The 14,841-nt window shown below is 37.5% G+C and overlaps 2 protein-coding genes across 2 annotated transcripts; both read left to right on the forward strand.

The window, feature by feature from the left end:
* Positions 1–671: 671 nt before the first annotated feature.
* LOC120328055 (glutathione S-transferase P-like) lies at positions 672–6,728 on the forward strand. Its single transcript, XM_039394444.2, has 5 exons — positions 672–857; positions 1,311–1,420; positions 1,931–2,058; positions 2,750–2,891; positions 4,203–6,728. The coding sequence occupies exons 1-5, from the start codon at positions 712–714 to the stop codon at positions 4,379–4,381; spliced, it is 705 nt and encodes a 234-aa protein (XP_039250378.2). The 5' UTR covers positions 672–711; the 3' UTR covers positions 4,382–6,728.
* LOC120328054 (alanine--glyoxylate aminotransferase-like) lies at positions 6,728–14,189 on the forward strand. Its single transcript, XM_039394443.2, has 7 exons — positions 6,728–6,923; positions 7,948–8,140; positions 8,476–8,641; positions 10,008–10,078; positions 10,940–11,120; positions 11,813–11,978; positions 12,583–14,189. Exons 1-7 carry the CDS (start codon positions 6,768–6,770, stop codon positions 12,811–12,813), a joined length of 1,164 nt encoding a protein of 387 aa, XP_039250377.2. The 5' UTR covers positions 6,728–6,767; the 3' UTR covers positions 12,814–14,189.
* Positions 14,190–14,841: the final 652 nt, after the last annotated feature.

A 14,841-nucleotide genomic window follows, 5' to 3' on the forward strand; every position in this document is an offset into this window, starting at 1 on the left:
GGTAACCGAACTCTTGTCTTGTGGACTCCCATATCCCCACGGATAAATATGAAAATCTCATCCCAACCCACAGACTTAGCAAAATGGTACCTACAATGTTACTGGCGGTTCTGGTAAGGGTATTTGAGGCATGACTTAGCAATATTTGCAAACTTCAGAATTGCCGTGGTGGGTAGTTCGGTACGACTGTACGGTACCGGTACTCTTCTCTTTTAACGTTAGTCCAGTTTGTGTGAGCGATTGATTTTTACTGGTTGGAAAAATTAAACTTGACTCTGCTTGTATTGGATAATTTGAATTCTTGATTTTAGGAATAATTCAGAACAGTTTCATTTAAAAATTAAAATGAATAGAACAGTCTGACAGTGGTGAAATTTTAGAATGCCATCAGTGCATGATAATTTTAAAGGACAGTTATTCATGTCTTTGCTCTGAACAAGGTCCTATACAAGCAGCCTTTGGTGTGTGACAATGTCTGAATGTGTAAAAAGCCCCCTACCTATCATTTGGAAGAACCGGAATCTTTGGGTGTTAATCATCCAGTCATTGCAGTATCGCATGCGCAATTTATAAACTTACACCATAGGTAAGGTGGGGTATGAGATTCCTGGATTTGTCAACAGTCAGTTCAGCAGTTGGGAATGTACGGTAATCTTATTTATCATCTCAGTTTAAAATAAACAATAGGCTAATAAAAATTAAATAACTATAATGTCAGAGTCAAAATGGATACTTCATTATTGGGGCGGATTTGTTGGGCGAGCAGAATTTGTTAGACTTATTTTTGAAGAAGCAGGAGTTCCATTTGAAAACAATTCTGACCATTGCGAAGAATGGTTCCGTAAAGGGAAATGCAGGTAAAGATTAGAAAAAGTTTTCGATCATTCAAAGAAACCCCTTTCCCCAGGCTTTTGGGAAGCTTTATATTATCCCAAGTTATATTTCAGTATTTGGCTCAGTGCTGCAGTGGTGGGCAGGTCTGCAGGTGGGTGTCACAGTTTCCCGATTCCAAGAATAGCTCCCATGTCTGTATGTTAAAACATTAAACAAATATAACAGTAAATTCGAACCCATACTTTACCAGACAGTCTAGGCCAGGGCGAAGCCGACAAGTGGTTACGATTATGTGACCCACCCTGCGGTGGTGAGGAGACCAAATATTTTCCCGCAAATAATTACATCCATGGATTTAAAACATGGGAACCCATATATAAGGGTAATCAGGGATGCGAAAGCAAGGGTATTTTTAACACTTAGCATGATGCCCCAGCCAATCAAAAATAACACCAACAACTTTCATCTTCAAACAGATTTGGTGAGGCCGGAATATTTCCTTCATTCGCTCCACCGCTGCTGCAAAAAGGATCTTTCTATTTATCATCAACACCTGCTATTTGCAAATATCTGGGCAAGCAATTTGGTAAGTTGCATGCATGGAATATTGTTGTTATATTTGGTGGTGCTCCTGTGACTGTATTAAACCTCCTAGACTGAATTTTAAAAAGTATATTGAATATGATCGGCATCAGAACTGCAAACTCTTTTCTATTATTGAAATTTTATGTTGGTGTGGTTATTTTACAGATACTATAATTAACAATATACTTCTGTATTTTCAAAACCCATCCTTCAAAAAAAAGTTTTTTTGGCGTCAAACAGTATTGATTCTTTGCGCCTACCCGGATAAAACCTTTTATCATTATTCACAAAGTGTATTTTTAGTATTGCGGAATTATATGACTAACTGATGCTTCTCGTTCAGTTTACAGTCCATGTGAGGTATGGACTGTTAGTTATTTGTTTCAGATGCATAGACTCAGTGGCGAGAAAACTATCCAGAAATCCATTATTTACCCACACGAACCAATCAGAGGGAGATTTGTCTGGGGTTAGGGAACTATTATTGTAATTATCAAATACTTTTCCTCAGGTTTTTTCCCGAAATCTGAAGAAGACCAGGCTCATGCTGAGCAAGTTAACAATGCTATTCATGATTACATCGGCGAAGCAAGACTTGCATTTCATGGAGTGAACCACCTTGCTTCCTACTTCGGACAGGTAATGGGTTGGGCAATGCTGAATTCAATCAATGGCTGCTTGTACAGAGTATCGTTGGGAATTGAAGGCGCGTATAAGCGTCCCATGAATAGTTTTTTAGTCTCACTTTTGCCGTTTCAGTGATCAGAAATTACATGTGTATGTAACTATGCTCAGAGAGGAGATTTCTTTACTTCTGAGTGAGTACCCGTAACTTTACTCAGCAATGAGTCACCTTTACTTATGAGTGAGTGCTCGTAACTTTGCTGAGAGATAAGTCTTCTTTACTTCTGAGTGATTGCATGTAACTTTGCTCAAAAATCAGTCTCTTTTACTTCTGAGTGAGTGCTCATAACTTTACTCAAAAATCAGTCTCTTATTTCTGAGTGAGTGCCTGTAATGAATTTTCCTCATTTCTGAGTGGGTGCCCGTAACTTTACTCAGATATGAGTCTCCTTTACTTCTGAGTGAGTGCCCGTAACTTTGCTCAAAGATGAGTCTCCTTTACTTCTGAGTGAGTGCCCTTAACTTTGCCCAGAGATGAGTCTTCTTTACTTCAGAATGAGTGCCCATAATTTTGCTGATCGATGAGTGAGTGCCATTTTATTATTCTGACTAAGTGCTTGTGACCCTTTCTCTGAGCCATTTTTTGTTTTTAAATTTGTACGCACTTGGAACCCACTTCATTTTATTCAATACACTTTTCACACAGGAGAAAGAGACCCAGGTCTACATTGACAGATTTATAGCGGAACGTCTAATGTTGTGGCTGAAGCATTTTGAGGCTGTTTTGAGACACAACAAGGGAGGAAGTGGATTTGTTATCGGAGATACATTGACCTACGTAGATTTAGGTGAGTTTTACCTTTACGGACTCTGCAATGGCCTAGCGCAGAGGTGTGCAATCTTTAATACAGAATAGCAAATATAAATAACTGGCTGAAAACGGGGGCCACATTGTAGGCACAAAAAAAGGCATTGTAACATCATACCCATTAATACTAAATTGAACTTAGTTAATTTACTCGCACGCTCCAGATTGAACTAAATTGAAACTCATTTCGCCGGACACACACCATTCAAAATTGGCACTTGTCCAAGGGCCAATTGGATTGGTAACCAGATGAGAAGCCTTGCCGCCATATGGTGGGCTCGTAGCCAGTAGTGGGATTCAGCAGGTTCGCACCGGTTCTATAGAACCGTCTCATGGAATTTTATGAGATCAGCGAACCGGTTGGCATTACTGAAAAAAATATGACTTTTTGTAACAGAACCGGCTGAAAAATATGACATTTGTGTGATGGAACCGGCTGACAAAAAATTTGAATTCAACCACTGCTCGTAACCACTGGTCGGTTACGGCTCCCCCTCATCAAGTCCATGTATCAGGAACAAATATCTGGCTAACTAATTTCATACCTGACATGGGCTGATCAACAGCCTAGAGTCCGTAGCTTGCTATACGATTAAGTCGTTATATCGACTTTCCCTTCTCCATGATATTTATGAAAAGTCTATTCATTTCGAGTTGGGGGCTCCCGAAGTATGCGAACCAAGATGGCGGACATCGGAATGTAATATGTGTACTAGGTTAGGGTTAGGCCATAATTTTAGGTATAAATACTACGGGAGGCTCTTGGCTAGTCTTCGAAGTGATAATAGGACTAAAATAAGGAAAATTGGAAAAAAATTATCGCCTAACCCTAACCTGTTACCCATGTTACGTTCCGATGTCCGCCATCTTGGTTCGCATACTTCGGGAGCACATCCAGTTGATTTGTTTTGTAAATTGTCTCGCCTAGTGGTACTCAACCCTTTTTCTTTTGTGTCCCATTTTTATGGCACAAATGAATTTCGTGGCCCTAGAACTTTCGTATGCAAGAGGAAAACTACAAGAAAACAAAAAAAAACTTTTTTGCAAGGATAAGCACTTCTACTTTGATAATTAAATAACATATTATAGCAAAAAAAGCAATATCATTCATTTTTAATACATCAAATTCAACTATTTTATCAATGAGTCTAATAGTTTTTAATAGACATGTGGCCCGCCTGAAATGTTCCTGTGTCCCAGCAGCGGGCCATGGCCCTCTGGTTGAGAACCGGTGGTCGCATTGATGAATTGTTTTTTTTTGATAAAACTCACTCATTATTACCTTTTTCAGCTCTTTTACACATTCTACGAGCGACAGAAGCCCAATTTCCGGAACAGTGGAAATCTGCAGCAGCAGATTATGCAAAGTTACTTAACGGTTTTAAGGCGAGGATTTCTGCACGTCCGAATCTCGCAGCATATTTGGCGTCAGAGAGATGTGCAAAGTTTTCTGGGAATAGCATGATGTAGAACAGGGTTCCCAAAATGGGGTCCATATAACCCAGGGAGTACGGGGTACATTGAGACTCTTCGAGGAGTACATTAGATTAAATATATTCTTTCAATTTGCCTTACAATATTTTGTCCACCTGATGTTAAAAATTTGGGTGCTCCATAAGTGTGTGTACCAATATGGAGGTAACTAATTTTGTTTGCCTACTTTACATCAAGCTATGTAAAGGGACGAAACCTATTGGCAGGGGGTATATACACTTGTCTAACACAGACAGTCCTCAAACTCGTAATAGAACTAAAATAAGGAAAATCGGAATAAAATCATGCCCCAACCTGGTACACATACTACAAGGGTACCCTAATTTGACCTGACATCCTTAGAAAGACACATTTTCACCAAAGTAGAACTACAGTAACTAACATATTTAATTTCATAGTTTCCATGACTTATTTATTCTAATCACGGTATGTGGTACAATTTTGGGATTACACAAGTGAATATTAAATTATTCAAAGACTATCGAGGAACTGAAAGTATATATATAATATAATCAACACATGAAATTTTGTAATTTTCATTATTCAATATGCCCAAGCTCCTAAATGTGGCCATACTCCCCCTTAAACCACTCCTAAACAGGCCTTGAATTCTTTTTTTCACACTCGAGATTATCCATTGTGCATGAATTGCTGCAGTATAACCAATTTACTTCATTTCACATTTTAAGATTTTGTGGAAAATTGCATTTTTTGGTAGTTTGTTACTAACAGCCGATCCTAGTAAGAGGCATAACACAATACAAGTTTGTTTAATTGTGAATGTGCACTAAAATATTCCTATAAATGTATTCCTTGTTTAAGTAAAATTTTCTGTATAAATTCAAAAATTTGACGAATCATTGGTATGGATTAAAGTATTCATTAGGCCGAACCCCTTTTGCAAATATTTGCTTAAAATTTTTCGAGTGTTCGTTGAGCGGAAAAGCAAATTTAGTGTCTTTCAAAATATTTGAACGTTATCTTGGTCACCATGAGTTTGCTGAAATGGCGCTTTTGGACACAAATTTAACAGATGGATCATTTGCTAAATTGTTGTTGTTACTATTCTTGCTGTTGTTGTTGGTAATAAATCTCTGTAACTACTAGACCAAATGCTTTAAAAATTTTTAGTTGGTAAAAATTGTATTTTTTTCTAGAAGGCTATTACTTTTATTTATATTGAACCTTTCATGGGCTAATTCATTTTTTTCACTCAAAATTTTGTGTTACCTCATCAAAATTATTAATAATTAAATTAAAGCTTGTTGTTGTCAGATATTACTTTTATTCATTTCGACAAATTTGTGTATTTGTATTTGGGGAAAAACAAATCTAGGATCTTTCCAAACATTCGAACCATGAATTTGCTACAATCACATATTTAAACAGTTTTAATCACGAGCACCTAATTTAAGATAGTGCATAATCACAGCTGATTGGTCGTGATCAGTCATCTGTAACCGATGACATCACTGATCAAGCACAGTCACCTGTAACTGATGACATCACTGATCAAGCACAGTCACCTGTAACTGATGACATCACTGATCATGCTCAGCCATCTATAACTGATGACATCACTGATCATGCTAAGCCATCTGTAACTGATGACATCACTGATCATGCTAAGCCATCTGTAACTGATGACATCACTAGTCATTATTAGCCATCTGTAACTGATGACATCACTATTCATGATCATTCATCTGTAACTGATGACATCATGCTCGGCCATCTGCATAAACATTAGTCACCAGAAATATAACAAGATTACAATTACAAAACAAATTGAATATTCGATGAATATTTCTGATTTAGCTTTATCAGCAATAGAAAAGTGTGAAATATTTTCATCCATCAATGGTCTGATCGAAAATACGCTTCTACTCCTAGAATTGTAAAAATAAAAAATTAATTTTCAATGATTCACAATGATTTCCCTGTTGAGCACGGCAAACTATTTGTGGCCACTATTTTGCTATTCTCTGTAATAATTTCACTGGCACATTTTATTTGTGATTATGATTTTGTTCACATTCCTGATGTTCCTAATCATGCTTATATCCAGGGATGGGCAAACTACTCCTCACAGGGGCCGCACTGAATGGTTTGGCGGACCGGGTTGTGACCCACATGCCGTCTGTTGCACACCCTTGGTGTATTTTCTTTATGCTGCTTTTAGAGTCAAGTATTAGTTCAATATTTTAATAATGGTATTTCTGATTATGCATAATTAAAAACAAATAGATCAGGGCTTGTAAGTTCCTGTTAGAATTTACACTTTGCATGATAATTTATTGAAATTATATTTTATAATTTTTAGGTGTTTATAGTTAATTAAATAGATAAAAAAAGCTCAAAAATGGAGCCCTTACTTCAGCCAGATGCCAGGATATTCAAGCCTTTGATTATACCAGAGAAAATACTAATGGGACCTGGACCTACTAATGCTTCTAAAGTTGTGAGAGACGCCTGCAGTTTGCCAATGCTGGGACCGGTAGATAAAGAATTATTGCAAGTGAGAGAATCCCTATTGTTACTTATCGATGTTGATAGGTATTTGTCTGTTTGTTTGACTGTTAGATACACGCGATATCTCACGAAAGCGAGGTTTAATCTGATCCAAATTTTGCGTGTGCATTCATCATATCTCGGACCAGAAGCCTATTGATTTTTGAGGAATTATGTCGTATAATCAGCGAGTTATTAATTAGCGATGGGACACGCAGTGTCGCTATTGAGTCGAAGTGAAGGGTACACGCCACTAGATCGATAAGTCGGTGGTCTCTGATCGCTATCTCGTTCCTCACTTGTCCCCTTTATAGCTCTCTTTCTATTTTTAGTCAGGGTAGATATACAGGGTGTCTATGAAGTCCTTTTACAATTTCAACTTTGTTAGGGAGTCAGTTCTCAGTATATCTTTATCTTATTAACCAGGTTTGATGTTTTTCATTCAGTAACTGTTTAAGTATTTTTTACTTCATTTGACTCATCTGTGGGGACCGAGACATTGTATGGTTCCAAAATTCCATTTATTATTAATATTTGAAGAATTTTAAAGGTTTATGGACATCCTATATATTGATGGGCATATGGCTAAAGCAAGCATGTAAATTGGGATTCATAATATGTCATGGTTTAGAATAGATATATGCATCAGTCTACTATAAGAGTTTCTAAATTTTTATTGTCTTGTTCTCTTTACGTCCGTTTATCAGTCTGGTATTGGAATAGTTGAGCCTGTTATTTGTTTCAGGTGCATAGAGTTAATGCTGGAGTAAGTCATAACCGATCAGTCAATATGCGAGCCACCCTAATTTATAATAAATACCATATGTTAAATATTCAACCCTTTTTTAGTTAGGCTTATTAACAAAATTTTCACAGCACACTTGGCAACTCGTCGCATTGCACTTTGGGAATCGCTGTCCTTCGATCCAAACCGACTTCGTTCAAACAGAGGCACTACAGCCTCCTTATCTTCAACTTTTATTATTTTACGCTCTCATCAAATCTAATCACAATGCATCTCCTTTCCACAGGTTATGGATGATTGCAAAGCAGGTATTCAATATCTTTTCCAAACGGAGAATAAATATACATTTGCTGTCAGTGGTACTGGGCACGCAGCTTTGGAATGCGCAATTATGAACATGGTAGAAGTGGGAGATCGAATACTTGTTGCTGAACATGGAGTTTGGGGGTTCAGAGCTGCTGATATGGTAAAGCGAGTGGGTGAGTGGCGTTTTTTTTTTTATAATTCTTTTTGCAAACTTGTGTTGGGGCCACTATATTATATTTCAACATCGTTAAACGTGCACTTCCGTGGCCGGCTAATTCGCGAATTAATGCTGTTCACATTGTTTATTTGGCGTTACAGTTTTTCTCATATATAGTCAAGTGCAAATATGAGCAAATTATAAAATGAACTTGACTTGACTTGACTTACACTCAACAAATCATCCCGCACAATGGCATTGCCCGCCCATACAGCCTGTTTGTTCCATAATTATTTTATACCATTACAGAGCTCGAACTTACTTTTCTTTCAAAATATTTTTTGTGACTAGGTGGCATCCCGATCAAGATAACACGCCCCCCTGGAGAAAATTTCCAATTGTCAGATTTTGAAGAAGGATTAAAGCAAAATTCAGCAAAAATGTTGTTCATAGCTCACAGCGAATCGTCAACGGGTGTAATACAACCACTAGAGGGACTCGGAGATCTATGCCACAAGTAAGAGATTTTGATCATTAAAAATCGAGTGTTACAAATTACAATACAAAAGAGTGAATATTGATATTTTGAAAAAAATTTGAAAGAAATACATGCTTTTCAAGCTTGTTTTCTAATCAAAGTTTGAAGAGATGGCCCATTTATCAAAGTATAATTTCAATGTGGTTTGAAAGTCACAATAATATATGATTTCTCATTTTCTGAAAACTGGTCTATATAGAGTTTCATCATTTTGGATTGAGGTCTTTTGTATGTTTCTCTATGTTCTGATTGCGCACCTCCTGTGTTTTTGTATTTCGAGTTAAATTTGCTCAGAAACGATGGAATTTTTCAATGGTTTCCTGGGTTGACATCAAAATGGCCCGGGCTCCCACTTTGACATTAGAGCTTCATTTCTATCTCTGAGCTGGCCACGAACTCAAGGCTCATAGTAATTGATATGGCCACAACCATGAAACATCAGCCCAAATACAGTTTTGCAGAATCTGGACTTCGAACCCTGATGTTGCGTTTTCAAATTTTAAAATAAACTTAGAATATAAAAATATAAGTTGAGATTTTTAAATTAATATTGGAAAATCGATTTTGAAAAAAAAAATTGAAAGTTGAAAAATGATAGATTTTATTATTTGAACTGTATTTTAGTAGCTCTGGCTCCAGCTCATATTATTGTGGGGCAAGTGTGTAGCCAGCGCAAACATTGAGGGGTGCGACAATGTTTTCAATGTGAGGCTCACCCACCCGCACCATTCACTTATAACAAGGACGTAAATGCAGATAATTTTGAAGGTGCCTAACCTCTGACATGGGCTTACTACGGCCTGTGGGCCAGATCCAGCTCATTGGGTAATTCAATCTGCCCTGCTGATGCTGCCACATCCAATCTAAAACCAAATTTTGATGTTTTGGCTGAAAAATTGCTCAAGAAATTTGTTGAGGTTGCGATTAAATTTAGTTTTGGCAGAGGCTCATTGTTCTCCACTTTTGCTTTCGTAACACTGTAAATATTGCTCATAATTCATAAAACTTTTTACGTCACACTTACATGACCCAGCTGGCAGTCCAAATTGACCTTAGTTTTGGCAGAGGCTCATTGTTCTCCACTTTTGCTTTTGTAACACTGTAAATATTGTTCATAAAATTCATATAACTGTTAACGTCACACTTACATGACCCAGCCGGCAGTCTAGATGGGCAAAATTTTTAGCCCCTATCTTTACTCTGGGGAGCCCCCTCTCCTGGGTACGCCTATGCTATTGGTCCAGCTCTGGTTTAAAACAATTACACCTTGGCACCCCAGCCTTAGTTTTTTCTTGTGCTATCTTGCCAAAAATTATATTTCACAAATCTCTTAATTTTCGTTTAGATATAACTGCCTTCTTCTTGTTGACACTGTTGCTTCCATTGGAGGATGCCCGGTCTACATGGACAAGCAAAGTAAGATCTTTGTATTTTATTATGAACATTGAACATCGTCGGTGGTTCTCAAACTTATTAAGTTGCCCCCCTTGTTGTCAAGTCTCGCACCCTACCTTAAAAATAATTAGTTAACAATGAGCTACAAATAACAGATGGTTTTACAGATGTTTTATTCAAAAAACATGTTGAAAATTCATGGATGGAACTTTAATATAAAAAATAAACAAGTGTAAATATCTAAATTAAGGCCGGCAAGATTAAATCTAATAAATATTTTTTGGGGGCTCCCGAAGTATGCAAACCAAGATGGCGGACATCAGAATGTAATATGTGTACTAGGTTAGGGTTAGGCCATAATTTTAGGTATAAATACTACGGGAGGCTCTTGGCTAGTTTTCGAAGTGATAATAGGACTAAAATAAGGGAAATCGGAAAAAAATTATCGCCTAACCCTAACCTGTTACCCGTGTTACGTTCCGATGTCCGCCATCTTGGTTCGCATACTTCGGGAGCACCTATTTTTTTTAGCTTCACACCCCCTCAAAAAATTATCCATGTCCCCCTTGTTGGGCGCGCCCCATTGTTTGAAACCACTGTGGATTCTATGTGATATGACATTTCGTCTGAACTAACTATTCTAAGCGATTCATGATCCGTTCTGCCCACTATCATAAATATATTTCAACGTTTCGTCGGCTAAACGGGTGGCTTGTCCAGGGTGTAACAAATTGGGTATAAAATGACAAACCAGGCAAATTCTGATCCTTCTAAAAGCTTCTCGCAAATAGTTAAATATCAATGGCCCCTTGCACTAAGCTAAAGGCACAATTGGGCATCGAATAGAAAAAAAGGCTTTTATTTTAATTTTCATTAATTCAGATATTGATATTCTCTATTCCGGATCTCAGAAAGTGTTGAGTTGTCCTCCAGGACCTGCCCCAATCTCGTTCGGTTCTCGAGCGGTTGAGAGTTTCCGAGCTCGAAAAACGCCTCCTGTGTCTTTTTATTTTGACTTCGATCATCTGACGAATTATTGGGGGTGCACTGAGGATCCTGTCAGGTATGTGAATTGATTTTTTTTTAGGATCAGGATTAAATATCATTTTTTTTCTAGGTCATGGTAGAGTCGATAAGATGGCTTAATAATACCACATACCACACAGCCTCTTGTCCGGCTAGCAGTCCATGTTGAGTATGGGATTAGTTACCCAGTAATTTGTTTCAGATGCTTGGACTTTATGGTGGAAGAAGCGATAGCCAACCAATATTTATGTAAGCCACCCTGTGGCGCTAAAGAGCCCAGCAATTTTTTTGGCCCCCCCGGTATTCGACCTGCAAACCCACACAGGGTAATCAGAGGTTCGAACATATTCCTAGCGGTTCTGAAATTTCTAATTGCCAAGTTAGACCAATATAGCTAGCGTGCGTGTTTTGCCGTAGGTTGGAGTCTTGATGGTTTAAAAAGTGAAACGCTATGAAAGAGTGATGATACAGAGTATCATCTCAAAGAGTATGAAAGAGAATTGCTTTATTTTATTTTTTACATTTCAAAGGGGGCGGAGGGTCTATCCCCCAAACCCCTTCTAGTCACGCCTGTTCACAACTGTCTTGAAATTGCACATCTCTGGTTCAAATACCCCACCTTACCCATGGTATAATCATTTGGGTAAGCAATACAAATCAATTTTTTTTCAAGTAGAATAGTGGCTTAATAAAGACTGTTGTGTACATTTCTCTTGTTTTTATATACAGATACCACCATACTGGTATGATGAGTAACCTGTATGGGTTCCGTGAAGGTCTTCGCATTCTCGCGCAGGAAGGTTTGGGCAACTGTTGGAATCGTCATCTGAAATGTGCAGAATTATTCCACAGCACACTAGAGACAAACGGATTTGAATTATTTGTCAAAAATAAGGTAGGCTTGCTTTGAAACAAAGTGCCCATGCCATGGGGGTAGATGACTCTGATGGCTGTATGGTCGTATCGCTCCCCCCATGTCTATACGGAAAAACACATAGCGTATGTTGTTGTATGCTTTTATTATTGTTGCAACGCTCCCTTTTTTTCTGGTTGGCGAAAAACAAATCCACCTCTCTCTCTCTCTGAATAGAAGTCTCCTAACTCCAATTTTCGAATCAACTCACAGCACAATTGGGACCGATTAACAAAGTAAAAGTTTGAAATTTGGGTTATATCTACTTGAAATGGTTCCCATGGCAAAGTTTAAAAATGCACCCTTGTGATTATTGACTAAAAAATGGTTGTAACCGACCAGTAGTTATGTGGACCACCCTGCGGTGGAGACAAGTCCAGCAATCCTCTCGCACTTAATTATTCTCCAAGAGGATTCAAACCTGTGAACCCAGTGAACCCACGCAGGGTAATCAGAGATGCGATGGCAAGCGTATTTCTAATGCTTAGCATGATGCATAGGTTCGCCGTGCTGATAGTTACCGTAACCTGTAACCGTTTCATAAAAAGTTACTCAATGTACCAATCATCTTGATGTTGTTTTTCAGTCTGCAAGGCTTCCCACTGTCACAGCAATCCGTATCCCAAAAGATGTCAATTTCGCTGAATTCAAGTCTCATGTTCTAAAGAACTGCAATATGGATATAAGCGGAGGCCTGGGTCCGACAGCGGGTCTCGTGTTCCGTGTTGGATTGCTCGGCGAAAACTGCACTACAGCTCGTGTGGATATGCTCGCAAGAGCAATGGTCAAAGCTTTGAAATTTTGTTTAAAAAAGTAATTTTTCTTGTTTTGTAATTTTGTCGTTGGTGCTAATTTTGGTAACTGAAATTTAATGACCGATGATTATATATAATTGGAATAGTTGAATTTTAAGTTCTAATGAAATTGAACATTTCAATTCAACTTTGCAAACGTTGCCCAGAGACGAGTCTTCTTTACTTCTGAGTGAGTGCTTGTAATTTTATGTCATGCACAAATCTCACATACTAGGATCATTTCATGCATGGCCTTGCATGATTATACAACAACAAAACATATTCAGCGTTTGAAACATTGAATTGTTTTGTGCAATATAGAACGCCGAAAACTGCTGCTCTAATGTAAAATCAAGTGTTCCCTTTGTTCGTATAGAAGTGCTCCCATGCAATAAAAATTTTAGGCAACACTATTATAATATAACATTATTTTTTGAATAGTATTCGGTTCTAGACATTATTTTAAACAGTTGCAGTGTTTTGTGTGCAATAAGGAATTATGTGTTACAGGTTTAAATGATTTTGTTATTATCAAAAATTTGAATTTCTCGTAGCTGAGTGTTTGGTACTCCTGAAATATGCGCACCAAGATGTCGCACAACCTGAACCCTGATCTGGTACACAATCTGAGTTCAGGTTGTGCGCCATCTTGGTGCGCATACTTCAGGAGGTCTGGAAATTTTTCTTTGCTCTGAGTCTGAGCTCCCATACCCCCAGGTGTTAAACGTTATATAATTTAATCATGACTTTTACATTTTTTGCTTTCAATCCTTATTATTAGTGCAACATCAGCTCTTTTCAAATTTATGTTCTTTTTTAATCTGTATTTTCAATGAAGGAGGCATTGAACAAGCAAATGCAGATTGGAATTAGCACTGAAGCAATACAACAGGGTGTCCATGAAATCCCTTTACTTTTCAATTTCAATTTTATCGTGAAGTCAGTTTTCAATATATCTTAACCGAGTTTGTTGTTTCTAATCAGTAATCGTTTGGTATTTTTACTCCATTTAATACATCTGTGAAGGCCAAAACAATGTATCTATAAATTTCCTTTGCAATTTTATAAAAGTTAAAGGCTCTATGGATGCCCTACATATGCTTATCGTGTGTGCCAAGCAATAAAATTAACAATAATCGAATATACCAGGGGTTCTCAAACATTCATGACCATCGTTGCCCCCTTTTGTAAATTTTATAAGACTCTGCTCTTCCAAAAAAAAAATGTTTCCAACAAGATACCATCAGTTACTTATTTTAGTAATGAAAGTAAAAGAACAAATGCATTACACTTAAACCTCGTTGATCATTTTTTTCTGATTCAGTGGAAAATCAAATTGCCAATTTCTTATCTTAATCTGCGTGCAATGAAATATGGAAATAAAATTTGAAATTATTTAGTGCGTGTTTTCATTCGATATAGGATTTTTTAATTATTCCAGAGAAAGCAAAGTTGATGAAAAGGTTCAATCAGGGTTAGAGCTGGGCATTTTCGAATACCTGAGGATTTCAAATCAAATATTTTTTTCGAATCGAATCTCGAATACTTGGGAGATATGTAATTGTACGCGACATTTTTTATTGTAATTGGTCCTTCCAACGAATGAATTACTGAAAACGTAGAATCCATCACCCAGATAGATTACTAAGCGTTCACACACAATAAGAAACATGTTTTTTCAATACGTCACTACAGAAAATAGTCATATGTCAGAATTGCGTTGGAAAAATATGGTTTCAATAAAAAAAATTAAGGAATTCACGTCGACCAATTGACATAAGAAAAAAAAAAAGATGGCGGCGATTCGAAATTTTGCTCTAAATAATTTCAATTCGAAATGCCCATCTTTAATCAGGGCGTCTGAAAAGTGTGGTTCACTTGTCATTGGAACAAGTAGGTTACGACATTTTCGATACACCGATTTAATCATCAGATGAACCACGGCTTCTAATATGGTTATCCTGTCCACGTCGGGTATCACAATAGTTGACCAGTTATTTGTTTCGGATGCATTGACTTGGTGATTGAAAAAAGACGTGACTGACCACTGG

This window comes from Styela clava, chromosome 7 (assembly GCF_964204865.1).
Source record: "Styela clava chromosome 7, kaStyClav1.hap1.2, whole genome shotgun sequence".
NCBI classification, from domain to species: domain Eukaryota; kingdom Metazoa; phylum Chordata; class Ascidiacea; order Stolidobranchia; family Styelidae; genus Styela; species Styela clava.